Source organism: Aethalodelphis obliquidens, unplaced genomic scaffold (genome assembly GCF_003676395.1).
Source record: "Aethalodelphis obliquidens isolate GAN/ISIS:26980383/991018 unplaced genomic scaffold, ASM367639v1 scaffold11, whole genome shotgun sequence".
Taxonomy (NCBI): Eukaryota; Metazoa; Chordata; class Mammalia; order Artiodactyla; family Delphinidae; genus Aethalodelphis; species Aethalodelphis obliquidens.
In genome coordinates, this window is record NW_020837955.1 from 13,724,644 (window position 1) to 13,738,405 (window position 13,762).

At 46.4% G+C, this 13,762-nt stretch overlaps 1 protein-coding gene across 5 annotated transcripts in view; it reads right to left on the reverse strand.

Moving 5' to 3' along the window:
- The window catches only part of SORBS1 (sorbin and SH3 domain containing 1), a 172,869-nt gene that overhangs the window by 5,761 nt on the left and 153,346 nt on the right, over positions 1-13,762 (reverse strand). For all 5 annotated transcript variants that reach the window (XM_027112105.1, XM_027112101.1, XM_027112102.1 and 2 more), the window contains 2 exons: positions 3,452-3,510; positions 422-534 (listed from right to left, as the gene is read on the reverse strand). In XM_027112105.1, coding sequence (XP_026967906.1) covers positions 422-534; positions 3,452-3,510 — 172 coding nt within the window. The remainder of the gene's footprint in view (positions 1-421; positions 535-3,451; positions 3,511-13,762) is intronic.

Consider the following 13,762-nt stretch of genomic DNA (forward strand, 5'->3'; position numbering starts at 1 on the left):
TTTTAAAAATTAAAATTTCCGAATGTAGGACGGACAGATGTGCAATAGAAATACAGAGGGAATTCCCTGGCGGTCCAGCGGTTAGGACTCAGTGCTTTCACTGCTGGGACCTTGGTTCCATCCCTGGTCAGGGAACTAAGATCCTGCAAGCTACATGGCACAGACAAAAAAAAGAAAGAAAGAAAGAAATACAAACAAACAGAACTCAATGGATGAAGCTGGCACCTGCCCTTCCATGCAGTAGGTGTTGGCATCATCCACACTGCCCCGAGAGCAAACATGAACTGGGTGGCTCATCGTTCCTAATGGTGGTATAGGAACTGAGAAGGCCCTTCTCTGTGTGTAGAGAATAGTTCGTGCCTCATCACGCCTAGTTCTTCCTTCAATACACAACTGGTAAGAAAAGTATGATGTCACTTACCAACAAACCATCCGTCGTCACACTTTTCCATGACATCAACAATATCTCCGTCTCGGAGTTCCAATTCATCAGCATTCTGTGGTATATAGCTATACAGTGCTTGGTAGGTAAATCTGTGAGAGAAATAAACATTGACTCAAACACTGATGGAATTAATGAGTTTTAAAAACCCATTTCAGCTGAATCAACATTTGGGTAGTGTTTCCTGCTCATCAGTGGGGATAAAAGTATTTTATTGGCTATTTCTCTAATAATTTGGGGAGATCCATGTGATAAGCAAATTAAGATTCACAGGGATGGGGAACTTCTGAGAAGCAAGTCCTGATCAGTCCTTTTATTCAGTTTCATTTGGTTACCACAGCCAAGCTTTTTTGTCTAGATGCTCCCCCTTTAATTGAGTCCTTTTCTTAACATAGGGTAATACATGTCGATTATCAAGGATAATCAGAAGTTACTTAGGTCCAGAGACAGACATTATATTCTAGTCACATACATCGGAGAACATGAGGCAATTGTCATGTGTATATATATAATTTTTAAAAGTACATCTCAATTGCCTCACTGTTTAGCAAAAGTACCTTGAGTTTCTTTACGTGCCAACACACATTTCATTAATTGCTTTTAAACGTGGATGCCACTTTTCTGAAACTCTTGAAAGCATTTCTAGCCCAGTGATGTTTGGGGTTAAGATTTTTATTTGCTTGTTAGTTGGCCTTAAGGCAATTTGGTCTGTTCTGACAACAGGCTCTGGAAAAAGCTGGACTACTTGTGAAATGATACCTGTTTTGGCAACAAATAAACGCTTGCTTTCATTTACTCTTTCGATAGATATTTAAGAAGCACCTACTATGCACCAGTTCACAGTTCTGTTTACTTGCTACTTTGAAACAACAGTAGCAGGTAAAACTTTGCAAACCAGCCCATCATCTACCATTTTCAGTGGATGTCAGTGAATTCCAGCATGTGGGCAAGAGAGACTAGAAACAAGTAAGTGGAGTCAGTTCCTAGAAACAAGAGGTTCTGCTCTCTGCTAAAACCAAAGGGGCAATTTAATTTTACATATTTATTCAAATGTAGTGAAACTCCGGTAGATGGATCTGCCCGCCAGAAGGAAGGTCTCTAATGAGGAATTAAGAGTTGCAGATGGATTTCCAGTTGGTAAATGAATACATTTTGATGTTTCTGTATTTGCCTGCTGTCTCTTACCCAACCTGGACTCGTTACGATGCCTTAGGCCCTTTACTGCCGCTGTGGCTGCTTTGCCCGTCTCAGCTCTGGGAGATTACTCCTGTTACCTGCCTCACTGTCTCACCCCAGACAGCGGAGACCGGCTGGAAGCAGTCCTGCAACCTTGCTGCTTGGGTCCCCGACTGGCTCTAATTTTGGAGGGGCTTCATGCTGTTTGGACACGGTTCCATAGAGTTCTTCCCCCGCCTCTGAGCAGAGCTTTAATTTTCCTCCCCTCCTGCCCCTACTGCCATGTGTAAGGAAGGGTCCCTGTTCCTGGCCAGGCTAAACTCCCTTCCCTGGGCTATTTCCTCGACTTAACGTCTTCTCTCTTACATCTTTCGATTCTGTTAACTCCTTCTCAAGTATAGATGTGCTTAAGCCTCTGCATCCTAAGAACAACTCCCCCGTCTCTGCTACTCCCTGAACCTACAGCCTCCCTGTCGCCCGCTCCGCCCACTCACCATCGCACAGACTCATCAGCCCTCTGTAACACAGGGTCTGCCTGCAGCAGCGCTGTCATTGCAGAGGTCACCAACGATTTCTCCAGGTGCCACCTGGAGGACATTTCTCATTTCCTACCCTCCTCGCCTCTCTGAAGCAGGGGCACCACTGGCCACACGCTGCTTGCTACTGTGGCACACAAGTGAGTGCTCCTGGACCCTCGCCTGTGTCTCCTGCTGTCTCCTTTGCTGGCTGCTACTCTGTTGCCTTAAAAGTTGGTTCCCCAAGGATCTATCCTCAGTTCTCTTCTCCCTTTCTCCCAATCTCCTCGGGGAATCTTATATTCTTATATAATCTTATATTCTTCCATGCACCAGAGGCCCACTCTTTCCTAGCTCAGGCCCTCACCACTTCTTTGCTGTATTCATATCTCCAAACCACGATCTTTGTCCTTTGTCTCTGAAATCCACTCTCCACTCCGTTGACTGATGTATCTACCTAAAACGAAATCCAATTCATGTGTTCCTCTTTTTTTTTTTTCTGGCCACACTGCGTGGCTTGCAGGATCTTAGTTTCCCGACCAGGGATTGAAGCCGGGGGCCACAGCAGTGAAAGCGCTGAGTCCTAACCACTGGACCCACCAGGGAACTCCCAAGTATGGTCCTGATTTTAAAACCCTTCACTGGCTCCTGAGTGAATGCAGACTAAAATCCAAATTTATTTCAGTTGCATTCTACAGTCTGGTCCTAATCTGCTCCTTGAGCTTTGTCTCCATTCCCTCCATGAACTGCACACCGTGGCCACAGGGGTTTTTCGATGTTCTCCAAACACTACCAACTCCGGGCCTTTGCACATTTGGTTTTCTCAGCTGAGAAGACCTTTTACCTCCCTGCTCTAGCTCTCAAATCCGATTTGTCTTTCAATGCTTATTCCAGAACCCCCTTCCTCTGTGAATGGAGTTTACTCCTTTGTGCTTAGAACATAGATATCCAATACTTTTTTTTTTTTAAATGAATGGATCAACCCTATTCATTCCTCTCCAGTCAGAATTAACACTCCTTCCTCTACACTATCACAGCACTAGGAATGAAACCAGTCAGCGCAGCTCCCAGTTGCCCTGTATGGCAGTAAATTCTTTACCTCTCTCCCCCAAGAGTCCATGACCTCCTTTATTTACCTGCCACCTATTTTCACGTTGGCTGATGGGAAACAGCCTTAACTAGAAACCCTCAGAGAAGCTTGGAGTGACTGGTTCATCCCCCCAAATGGCTGTCCTTCCTACAGTCAGTCAGTGACCCACTTCCTAAGCCCAACGGTCTACTGAGAACTCGAGAACTGAGGTTCACCAAGTGTACTTACAAATCCTGGGAGGTTTGACTCCTGTCTGGGGTGACTCTTCGCTGCTGGGCTTGAGGTTGCTGAGAAATGATTAGAGATGATTTATTGTCAGAAGGGGATACCTTGTGATGAAAGTCAAGGGGATGAGAAACAGTGCTGCAGTAATGAACAGATTTTTCGGCAATGTTTATGATCTCATTGCAAACTGCTTCCTGTGGTGGCCCCGAGATATCCAGAAACCCCCATAAAACAGTCAACATGGGGACAAAAAAAAAGAAAGAGAGGAAGAGATGTAACATTCCAGACGAAGCACATAAGTCCAGGGAAACAACAGAGTTGAAGATCCAGGTTAAAAAAATAGATATTCCAGTAGTGGAGTGCAGGAGGAATCCAGGTGTAAGCATGGAAAAAAACAGGTAAGATACAGAAGAATTTGGGATTTAGTATGAATATTTAAAAAAAAAAAAGGCAGCAGCATAAAAGCCTGTAATTAGTGAGTAACTGTTACAAATGGAATGATTACAGGATAGAAATGCAAGTATGTATCCCCAATCATGCACTAATATATTAATTTAATCCCACATGTAGGCAGAGTAGAAATATGGTCTCAAAATTCCTCTGCTTTTTTTTTTTTTTTTTTTGAGGGGAGAGGGTGGCCTAACATCTCTCTCTACTACAATAGCCATATAATTCTTGTAAATAATGGCTCTGTGAGTTAACCAGGCATTACTCTAGTCTAGACTCTACAAATCAGTAAGAATTCTCTTTAGAAAAGCTACAGTCTTATTCAACAGGCATCTTACCACATAGCTCTTTTCAGATTCTGTGAGATCAGGTCCTGCTCTCAATGAATGATGAGAAGGCTGTGATCACCAAGCAAATTATAAGGGAGACATTTTAGCAGATGTCACATTGGAAAGGATTCAAAATAAAAGTGTGAGCAAATACACATACCACACCATCACATTCAATGACACCGGATACTCGTGGCCTATGGCCACCGAGTTTCCAAGACAACACGGTGGGTGCAGAGGAGAAAATGCAATGTACAGAGTTAGAAGCAAGGTTCCAGGCAATGAAATGAGCAGTTGGGAACATGGCTGCAGTGAGGTGAGAATGAACAACACAGGGACCCCAGATTGGCAGGGAAGAGACACAGAAGGGCTACCTTAAGGAACAGTTATGTCCCTCTGTAACCACACACGTTGGTCCCCTTGCTCTCAGCTGGCAAGCATCTATGGAAGGGCTGCTGTACCAAAAGCCAGTTCCACTTATTCTGACTGGGAACCTCCTCTGGCAGAGCAGGCTCGTAAAAGTATCAGGTATGCCATTTTCCCGTGTGTATAGAAAGAGCAACACTTTTGAAAAACTCCTTGGTAATATGTGACGTATCAAGTGAGACTGTTCCCCAGGAAAAACCTGCACGTGATACTCTCCAGCTAAGTATGCGATCGATGAGTTCTGATATCTCATGGGGCAGAGCCTGCTTCCAGAAACAGGATGGTGTGTCCTGACACACTGGTAGAAATGAAACTATCACTCTTCACTCACCAGCTTAGGCCCCACATGCTGACGTGGAAATAAAGTGCAATCGTGGCCAAGCGGACCTGTCTTTTAAGTAAGGATCCTGTAGCACAGGCCAGGCCTTCACTGAAAGAATGTCTGGAATTATTTATCCCAGAGAGGATTCAAATCCAAGCTCTAAGAAGTCTCCCTAAATGAATATTTGAAGAGCCATCCTTGGAGAAACCCTCCAGCTAACGTGCAATAATAGTCATGAGTCACAGCAACTCCAGGGCCTTCTAGAAGAGCACTCTGATCTTTAGTGTGTGACCCACTTGTTTCACAGGAAGGCCCAGAGAGGGTGAGGGCCTCCCCTGAGGTCACCCAGCAAGTTAGTGGTAGACCTGCCTCCTGGATTCACCTACTGTCCCGCTGGACCTTCTCTTTCATCCTCGGACCATTTCCCTCATTATTAAGTGTGCTCACTGACATTATTCTCAATGAGTCCCACAGAAACCCTGGAGACAGGCAGGACAGGGTTTATCATCCCATTTTCTTTTAAAGCCCAGGAAGCGGATGCTCAGAGGGGTTTAGTGCATTCCCCAATGTCACACAGCTAACAAGAGGTAACACTACCCCACCACACCATCCCTTCCTGTTCGTCTCCGCTGTAAATTCTCATCCATTAGCATGGCCTGCAGGACCAGCTTTCATCCCAGCCATCACTTCTACACTCTCATCCTTTTGGAAAACCTTTTCAAGTTCTCCAAACTGCAATCTCTTAAACCGGCGCCCTTGGACTCGGGGAGAAGAGACAGAACTGCAAGGGTTCTGCTCTTTAGAAGACGTCTCAGGACCCGCGGGCCTTTGCCAGGTGACTGGGAGCTGACCTTGTGTGGCCCCACTCACTGCCCATCCAGCCTCTGGATCAAGGCTTCTGCATAACAAAGGAAAATAATGACACTCCCAAGCACCTACTATACGGGCTTCTATGTGGCAGCACTGAGTGGGTGATACCTACAGGCAGATTTTGACTCGATAGAAGGTAAAACTTTCTAAACATGAGAGCTGTCCAACAGAAGGGACTGCCTCGAGAGGAAGTGAGTGGTCAGTCCCAGCAGCTGTTCCAGCTGAGGCAGTGTTGACTTTTGCTAGATGGGATATTGTAGAGCACTGCTGCTCAAACTCTACTGTATGTCAGATTCCCCTGGGATCCTGTTAAAATGCAGATTCTCATCTGACACATCTGGATGCATCCTAAGCCTGTTCATTTCCATTTGGTGGTGCCCATGCTGCTGGTCCACAGACCAGTTTTTGGGGAGCAAGGCTGAAGAGCACCTCGGTTACCCAACACTGAGATTCTTTGTCTACAGTGTGCCAAGACTGGTGGGTCTGGCTCACCTCGAGAAAATAAAAGTTCTCATAAAGAGAGAAAATATTTCCAAACTCCAGCTGCTGGCCTGACAACCTCAGGTCAAGTGCAGCACAAAGAGAGGATGCAGACAATTTACTGACGTGACCTCCAGTTTACCAAAGCCCCACAGCATCTTTCGAATCAACTTTAATCCTAAAGGAGTGACTGGAATCAATCATCTAGCAAATACTTCGCACTTAAATTTAAAAGAGTTTTGGTGAATCAGCTACATTAAGAACCACCTGATAGTTTACTACCCCCTTTTTTTTTTTTTGGCTGAGCCGTGTGGCATACAGGATCCTAGTTCCCCGACCAGGGATCAAACCCATGCCCCCTGCATTGGGAGCTCCGCGTCTTAACCACTGGACCACCAGGGAGGTCCCACTGTCCCTTTCTTTTGTAAAGCATCTTTTTTTTTTTTAAAGTCGCTTTCAAAGCACATATAGGGGGGCTTCCCTGGTGGCACAGGGGTTGAGAATCTGCCTGCTAATGCAGGGGACACGGGTTCGAGCCCTGGTCCGGGAGGATCCCATAGGCCGCGGAGCAACTAGGCCCGTAAGCCACAACTAGTGAGCCTGCATGTCTGGAGCCTTGCTCCACAACAAGAGAGGCCGCGATAGTGAGAGGCCCGCACACTGCGATGAAGAGTGGCCCCCGCTTGCCACAACTAGAGAAAGCCCTCGCACAGAAACGAAGATCCAACACAGCAAAAATAAATAAATTAATAAACTCCTACCTCCAACATCTTAAAAAAAAAAAAGCACATATAGGTCCATTACCTCACATGCCTTTTATACTCACCCTTTGACTTGGGGAGGGCAGAAAAGGAAATTTTAAGGCTCATGGAATTCTGAAGATTTTCACAAGGTGGCAAAGCCACTGAGTACTGAACCTCTCGGGTTCTAGTCGCCATACACCACCTCCCTCTTGGCTCGTGATGGGATAGCTGGGGTAAGGATGATAGCAACACCCAGCTTCTGCCTCTCCTGAAAACAGGCACTGTAACTTCTCTTGAATACTTTTTCTTTGTCTAAAAGGTCCAGTGTGCAGTAATGGATGTCATCCAATCATTAACTCAAGGATCCGCAGTTCTGAGAAGGGATCCTGACCCAGCTGATACCCTCCTTGGACTCAGGTCATATGCAAACCAGAGGATGATCGTCACCGCAACCTTCACATCTAGACAAACTTAACATCTAGTACAAACTCAACTCATCCCTGAGAGTCACCTGGTTGCTTACTTAACGTCTGTGGAATAAATGAAGACGGCAAGAAGAATATTTATCCTGTTCGGGAAGATGGGAAGATTCAGTTTCTCCCTATTTGAAATGCATTCCTTAGATTTAAGCCAAACATCTCATACAGCGGAAATGTAAACAGTTTTTTTTTGGGGGAGTGGGGTGGGTGGAGTAGAGGTGGGTACAGCATGTGGACCTTTGGTGGAGATGGAAACCATTGATATCCGTTACAGGGACTCGCCCTTCACTTTGAAGGCTGTTTACTTTCAGACATTTTTTTCCCTCTGGGCGTATGTTTTGTCTTTCCCTGGTCTCACTTTCTAACCATAGACAGCTTTATATATCTCTTCCTCTGAACTTATCCTATCCAATACGGTAGCCAGGAGCCACATGTATCTACTCAACACTTGAGACGGGGCCAGTATGAACTGTGTCATAAGTGTAAAATTATTTACACTTTTTACGAAATTATTTTTTACAAAATTATTTCCCAAACTTAGTATAAAATGTAAAATAGCTCAACAATTATCCTGATTATATATTAAAATGATACTATTTTAGATATGTTTGGTTAAATCAAATATAACTAAAATTAATTTCACTTACTCCATTTTACTACCAGAAAATTTTAAATTACGTACGTGACTCACGTTATATTTCCGCTGGCCAGTGATGCTGCCAACCCCTCCCGGGTCTTAGTGTACACCCTTCTTTAAGCCTAAAAGTGGACAAAGTTCTAACCAGGACCTCAGCCAGGGCTGGGGATAAAGGGACTATTATCTCATGCTAAGTACCCCTCAGACTCTTCGAAATACATTCCAGTTTTTCACATGTTTAGAAAAACAGCCACCAGCACCCCCCGCCCCGCCCCACTGCACTGCCCTCCCGGATCAACAGTAAGCAGGTGATAGTTGCTGATCCAGAAACAGCTTTTCTTCCATATTTGCATACAGAAACACAAGTCGGCCCTCCTGGCCTGGAGCTTTTGTTTCATTCTTCCGAGTGAGCAGCCCTTCATGTGTCCTTGCTCTGTGGCCCTGCTGCCTTTCTACCTTCAGTTCACAGCGGTCCCTCAGAAATCTGACCCTGCATCCCTGGGGCTGTTAATCCCTCTGGATCCACAAAAAACACCTGGTGCTCCTATGAGTTACTAAGCATTCTCTTCCAGCTCTGGGCGTGTGCCAAAGCCTTGAAGCCCAAAATAAAATGTCCCCAGGCTAGAGGCCATCCACCTCCACGTGGCCCCGAGCCCCTCTAGAAGAGGCAGGAGTCTCTGCTCTCCCAACCTGCGTGCGTCTCTCAGAGATGGCGTGCCTCTGCTCATCACATACCCCGAATCTCCTCTCCTCAGACCTCACCTCTCTGGTGACCCACACCGTCCTCCCAGGGGACACTGGACTGGGAGGGAGGAAACTGGGTTCCAGGACAGGGTCTCCCAGTAATTTATTGATTTTTGAGCAAAATGCTTAACTTCTTTGGATTTCAAGTTCTTAGGAAAATAAGAGGCTTGGGCATGATTTACATAAACATCTTTTTTGGCTCTAAAGTTCTAATGTAGTCATTAGACTGTGCTCGTCCTATGAATTGAGAACCAGGGCTGGGCAAGGCTGACCTGGCTTAAGGGGGCCAGCACTCCACTCACTGCCCACTGGACAGTCGCCTCCGGGTGGCTGGAGAGCTCACCTCTGGCAGTGTGGGAGGCGAGGAGCTGCCCGGATGGTAGAGGGAGAGGTGCAGCTCCTGGAAGACCGCAGGCAAACTCTGCCAGAGCAGTTAGAAGACCTGAAAGACAGGCTCCTGGCTTTCAGCTCTAGGAAACCTCCGCAGGTCCTGCAGAACAGTCTGACTCCACTGAGTTTTCCTCTTGCATTTATTAAGAAAAAGATCCCAGCTTACGTATAAAACTAATTACCACCAATTAGTTCAACTGCTTACCGCCTAGACTCAATCTCCTTGCAGATCAGTCCACAGACAACACATCGGCGTTGTTGTGACGTGAATCTGATGACAGCACTGAACTTAACACGCTCAGCCTTCTCATAGTCTGTGGCGGGGTATGTTTCTTTCCCAAAACAATCAGACGAGTGATGGCAAATACGTATCCAAGTATGAAGGAACCAAAAGCTTTCCAAGAGGATGCCTTTGTACTCGAGGTGAGAGAGAATAACGAGAAGCACTGATTTACAGAGTGCAAATTCTAAATGTTCTAAAGTCTGGATTTGTATAACCAAAGTAAAAGAATTCTTCCACCTTCTACTTTCTTGTGTCCCCCAACCCCATCTTCCTCTCCTAGGTGGAATGGAGTAAGGAGGATAAAATAAACTACTTTTGTTTCTTTTCCCTGTCAGCAAGTATTTATCGAGTCCCAGCTACTTGCTCTGTGCTAGGTTCATTCATCTCCAGGAAACCTCATTTCATCCTCATAATAACTCAATAAGGCAATCAGTATTTACCTCATCTTATAAAACTAAGACCCAACATGTCAGAGTTGGGAATTGAAGCGCCAGGATTGGAACCCCATTCTCTCTGACTCCAAGTTCCCTGCCCTCCCAACACACCCTGATCTGCCGGGCTGTGCTCTGCCAGAGGGGAAGACGTCAGAATAGCTGAGGGAGGTGCCCATCAAGAGACCACCTTAAGTCGCCCTGTACTCTGCAGCTGGCATGAGCGTTTCTACTGCAATCCTCCATTTCTCCTAACACCTTTGTAGGGGTGGACACTGCAACTGCAGGTTCCCTGCACCTTAGGTGTTGAGCGCATACCTGCTGATCATTTTTCTAAGAACTGCAGCCAATGTCTCTCCATCCTGTACACTGTTGAACACGCTCTGTATATATATTGAGAGGTTTCCCTTCTGAGTGAGTCAAAGGAAAATGTTTCCCCTTATTAGGTGGGTATTTTAACATTTCTTATTTTCTTTTTGTTCTTGTAAGTTGCATCACATGCTTTCCCTTCTACTTCTGATTTCCATGCTCAAAGAGGGCCTATGCCTTTGTTCTTACCTTTCTGGGAACTAACCTAGTTTCCATGCGGTAAGGGATGTTCCCTCTGAGTTCACCAAAGCACATCTTCCTGTCATCTTTCCCTCTCTCCTCTCCTTTCTCTAAGGCTGTAGTTTGTTCTTATGCTTCTCAGATGCTTTGAAGACACAGAGCTTTCCTGAATACTTTTATTTAAACGTGATGCCCTCAGATTTTACCGTTTGATTGGCTTTCTCCTCTTTAGGACCCAAACTGACATCACATAGGTTTTGTCACTTTTCTCAGCCCTCAGTGCTGTCATTGTAAAAGTAGAGCAGACTGAGGGTTCACAACCTGGGCGAGGGGGTCTGTGGACTCCTAGGGAGCTCTCAGAATGATTCAGGTGTGAATCTCCTAAAACTTTATGCAAAATTGTATGTGTGCCACCCTCCTTCCCAAACAACTGGCCTAGAGTCCTCAGCTAACCTCAGGTTCTCAAAGGTTCTGTGATCCAGAAAAAGTTATGAGTCACTGGAGTAGATGATACTTAAAGATTCTTTTAAATTCAGAAATTCTGTGAGGATCTCTCACTCAGTTGTAGGAGCTCTTAACAACAAAGTCTGGATGCCAGTCTGCAAACAGTGCTATCCTGGGGAAAGCTCAGAAAATATTTGATGATGCTAATGGTGGAGATCTCCCAGACGATACTCCCCTTCACTTTCTTGACCAATTGTCCTAAACCTTCTTGGCCAAAATTTACACGCAACACGATCCAAGAACTTGGTTGATAATTCTGAACTCTTGGGCATTTTGGATGTGTTTGTGTGTATGTCTTTGTCCAATTGGTTAAGTTGTCCCTCGAAAAAGAAAAGGGAAAGCTTTTGTTTCTCTGTTGTGAAAGTCCACAGGTCTATCAGAAACCCCCTCCTTAAAATTTTGTATTTGTTCTTCTCTCTCCTTGTAACTGAAATTCACAGGATTTTTGGCTGATCATAGAATGTCAAAGCTAACAGGAAGTTATCTTTGTCTGAATCTTTTGTTTATGGATGAGGAAGCTGCCAGAGAAAGGAAGTGATTCACCCAAAGACACACAGCAGGCTCATGGCAAAGCGGGAGCTAGAGCCCAGGAATCCTGACCTGCAGTGCAGCACCCTTCCCAACGATCCCGCTTCCCCTAAACGCTCCCTACCTCTCATTCACCCCTTTCTGCTGTTCAGAGAACACCACGAGCAACCAACCCAATGTCTCATCAGCTTGGGAGTCTTCAAAGGAGTGAAAAGTCAAACCCTTTCACAGCTGCAGAGATGGGGGCAGTGGGCTGGGCTGGACAGGTGACTCAGGAGAAGGAAAGCAGCAAAGCAGGGACTAACACAATTAGGGAATGCTGATGAGCAATTAGCAAGGGTCACAGGACTTGAGGAAGATGACCAGACACACTGGGAGAAGGTGCTGACCAGTATCCACAAGAGGCACCAATCAGCCCTCCAAGCTCGGCTCCCAGCCCCTTCTGTCCACCTGCGGAAGCGTCAGTGAAACCAGGAACTCACGACTCCCCTCCCTCCTCTCATGTTCCTACTCCTGGGGCTTGGCTGGGCTATTTGCTTGCCTTGAATGCCGCCCTCCTGCTGTTCACCTATCATAAAACCCCCAGTTCTTTAAGCCCCAGATCAAAAGCCGCTTTTCTCTTAAAGTCTTTCCATCTTCCTCTTCCTGCCGCTTATTATTTCTCCCCATCTTGAACTCTCAGAGCGAACTGTTTGTGACCCTACTTCCCTGTCTGCGTTACAATTGTGAACATGTCTCATCCCCCCAGTGGAGCTCATACACTCCTTTAGTTGGGGTCAGTCATATTGTATTCTTTCTTTCACTCAAAAAATATTCATTGAGTGCCTTCCATATCTCAGGGGTTCTGGTCCCTTATGCTCTAATGGTGACAAACAAAGGGACGAATACAATAGAGCTGGTAAGTGCCCCTTAGGTCAGGTACAGGGAGCTGTGAAAGCACAAAGTCCAGCATTTACTCTAGTCTTGCAGGGGGAGGGGAAAGTCGTCAGGAAAGGCCTCCTGGAAGGAGCAACATCTAAGTGGAAAAGTGAAGGACAGGTGGGAATTTCCCAGACATACAAAGCAAGGGAGGCTTTGGAAGGTGAGGCTGGCTTGCTGTCTAAGGGGCCCGATCACATGGGGCCTTCCTAAGCCCATGAAGGAGGAGAGACTTTCCTGAGAGCAAAGGGGAGCCCCTGACGATGTTCACTCCTCTGTGCCTCTTGCAGCACTTAGCACAGTGCCTAGAACATCCTAGATGCTTGAATGGGAGAGGCAATGGTCATAACATTTCCCAAGGTCTTTTCATGCTCTCAGGTTAAATTCCCTCGACTTATGGGTCAGATGCTCAACCTAGCTTCCCAACAGTGATAACAAAATTGAACTACTGGTTTAGCACCGCACCGCAAGGACAAGCGTGGCTGGCAGTTCTCCTGATAACGCAGACTGGTCTGGAATGCATTTATTCAAATAAGTGACACAGCCTGAGATCACATCTTGTGACTGGATCACCAGAGAATACCTGTCATTCAAGCCCTTCCCATCTTTAGCTCTGTCATCCAAAGAGGCCCTCAAGAGGCAGAAAGCTTCTTTTGCAGGACCTCATTTCCCGGGTTGCCATCCTGCTCCCAGTGCCAGGAGGGGAAGGCAAAGGGGCTTGGGAGGGAGTGTGTGGGCAGGAGCCCTTTTCACACAACCCCCAGCTCTCAACAGGGAGCAAGATGGGTGCCGTGGAGAAGGGGCTCGTGCTGGGAAAGCAGGAGGAAGGGAGGGGACAGGAAGCGGTGCACTTGGGGTCTGGAAGCCCACCAAGAAAGGCAAATCAGTTTTCAACAAGCCTGGCTTTCTGTGTTGCCAGCCCCCTCCTCTCCTCGTTAGGAAGCGGGAAGCGCGTACCACTAATCTCACCCGAGCGAGCGCCATGCGCACTTCCTGTGCACATTGGGTCCTGGCGTCAGGCCGCAATGACTCACTGCTGACCATAACGAGGCCTCCAGGCCCCAGGCGCTGACTTAGAACATTTACAGAATTGTTCCTGTGTTGAGACATTCACTTCTTTTCAACCAGCCACTTCACCCGCTCTCCCCCAGCGAACTATTCATTCCTGACTAGACACACCCTTCTTTCCTCACAGAACACCCCTTCCAGGAGCACCTGCTCCCGGGCCAGGTAA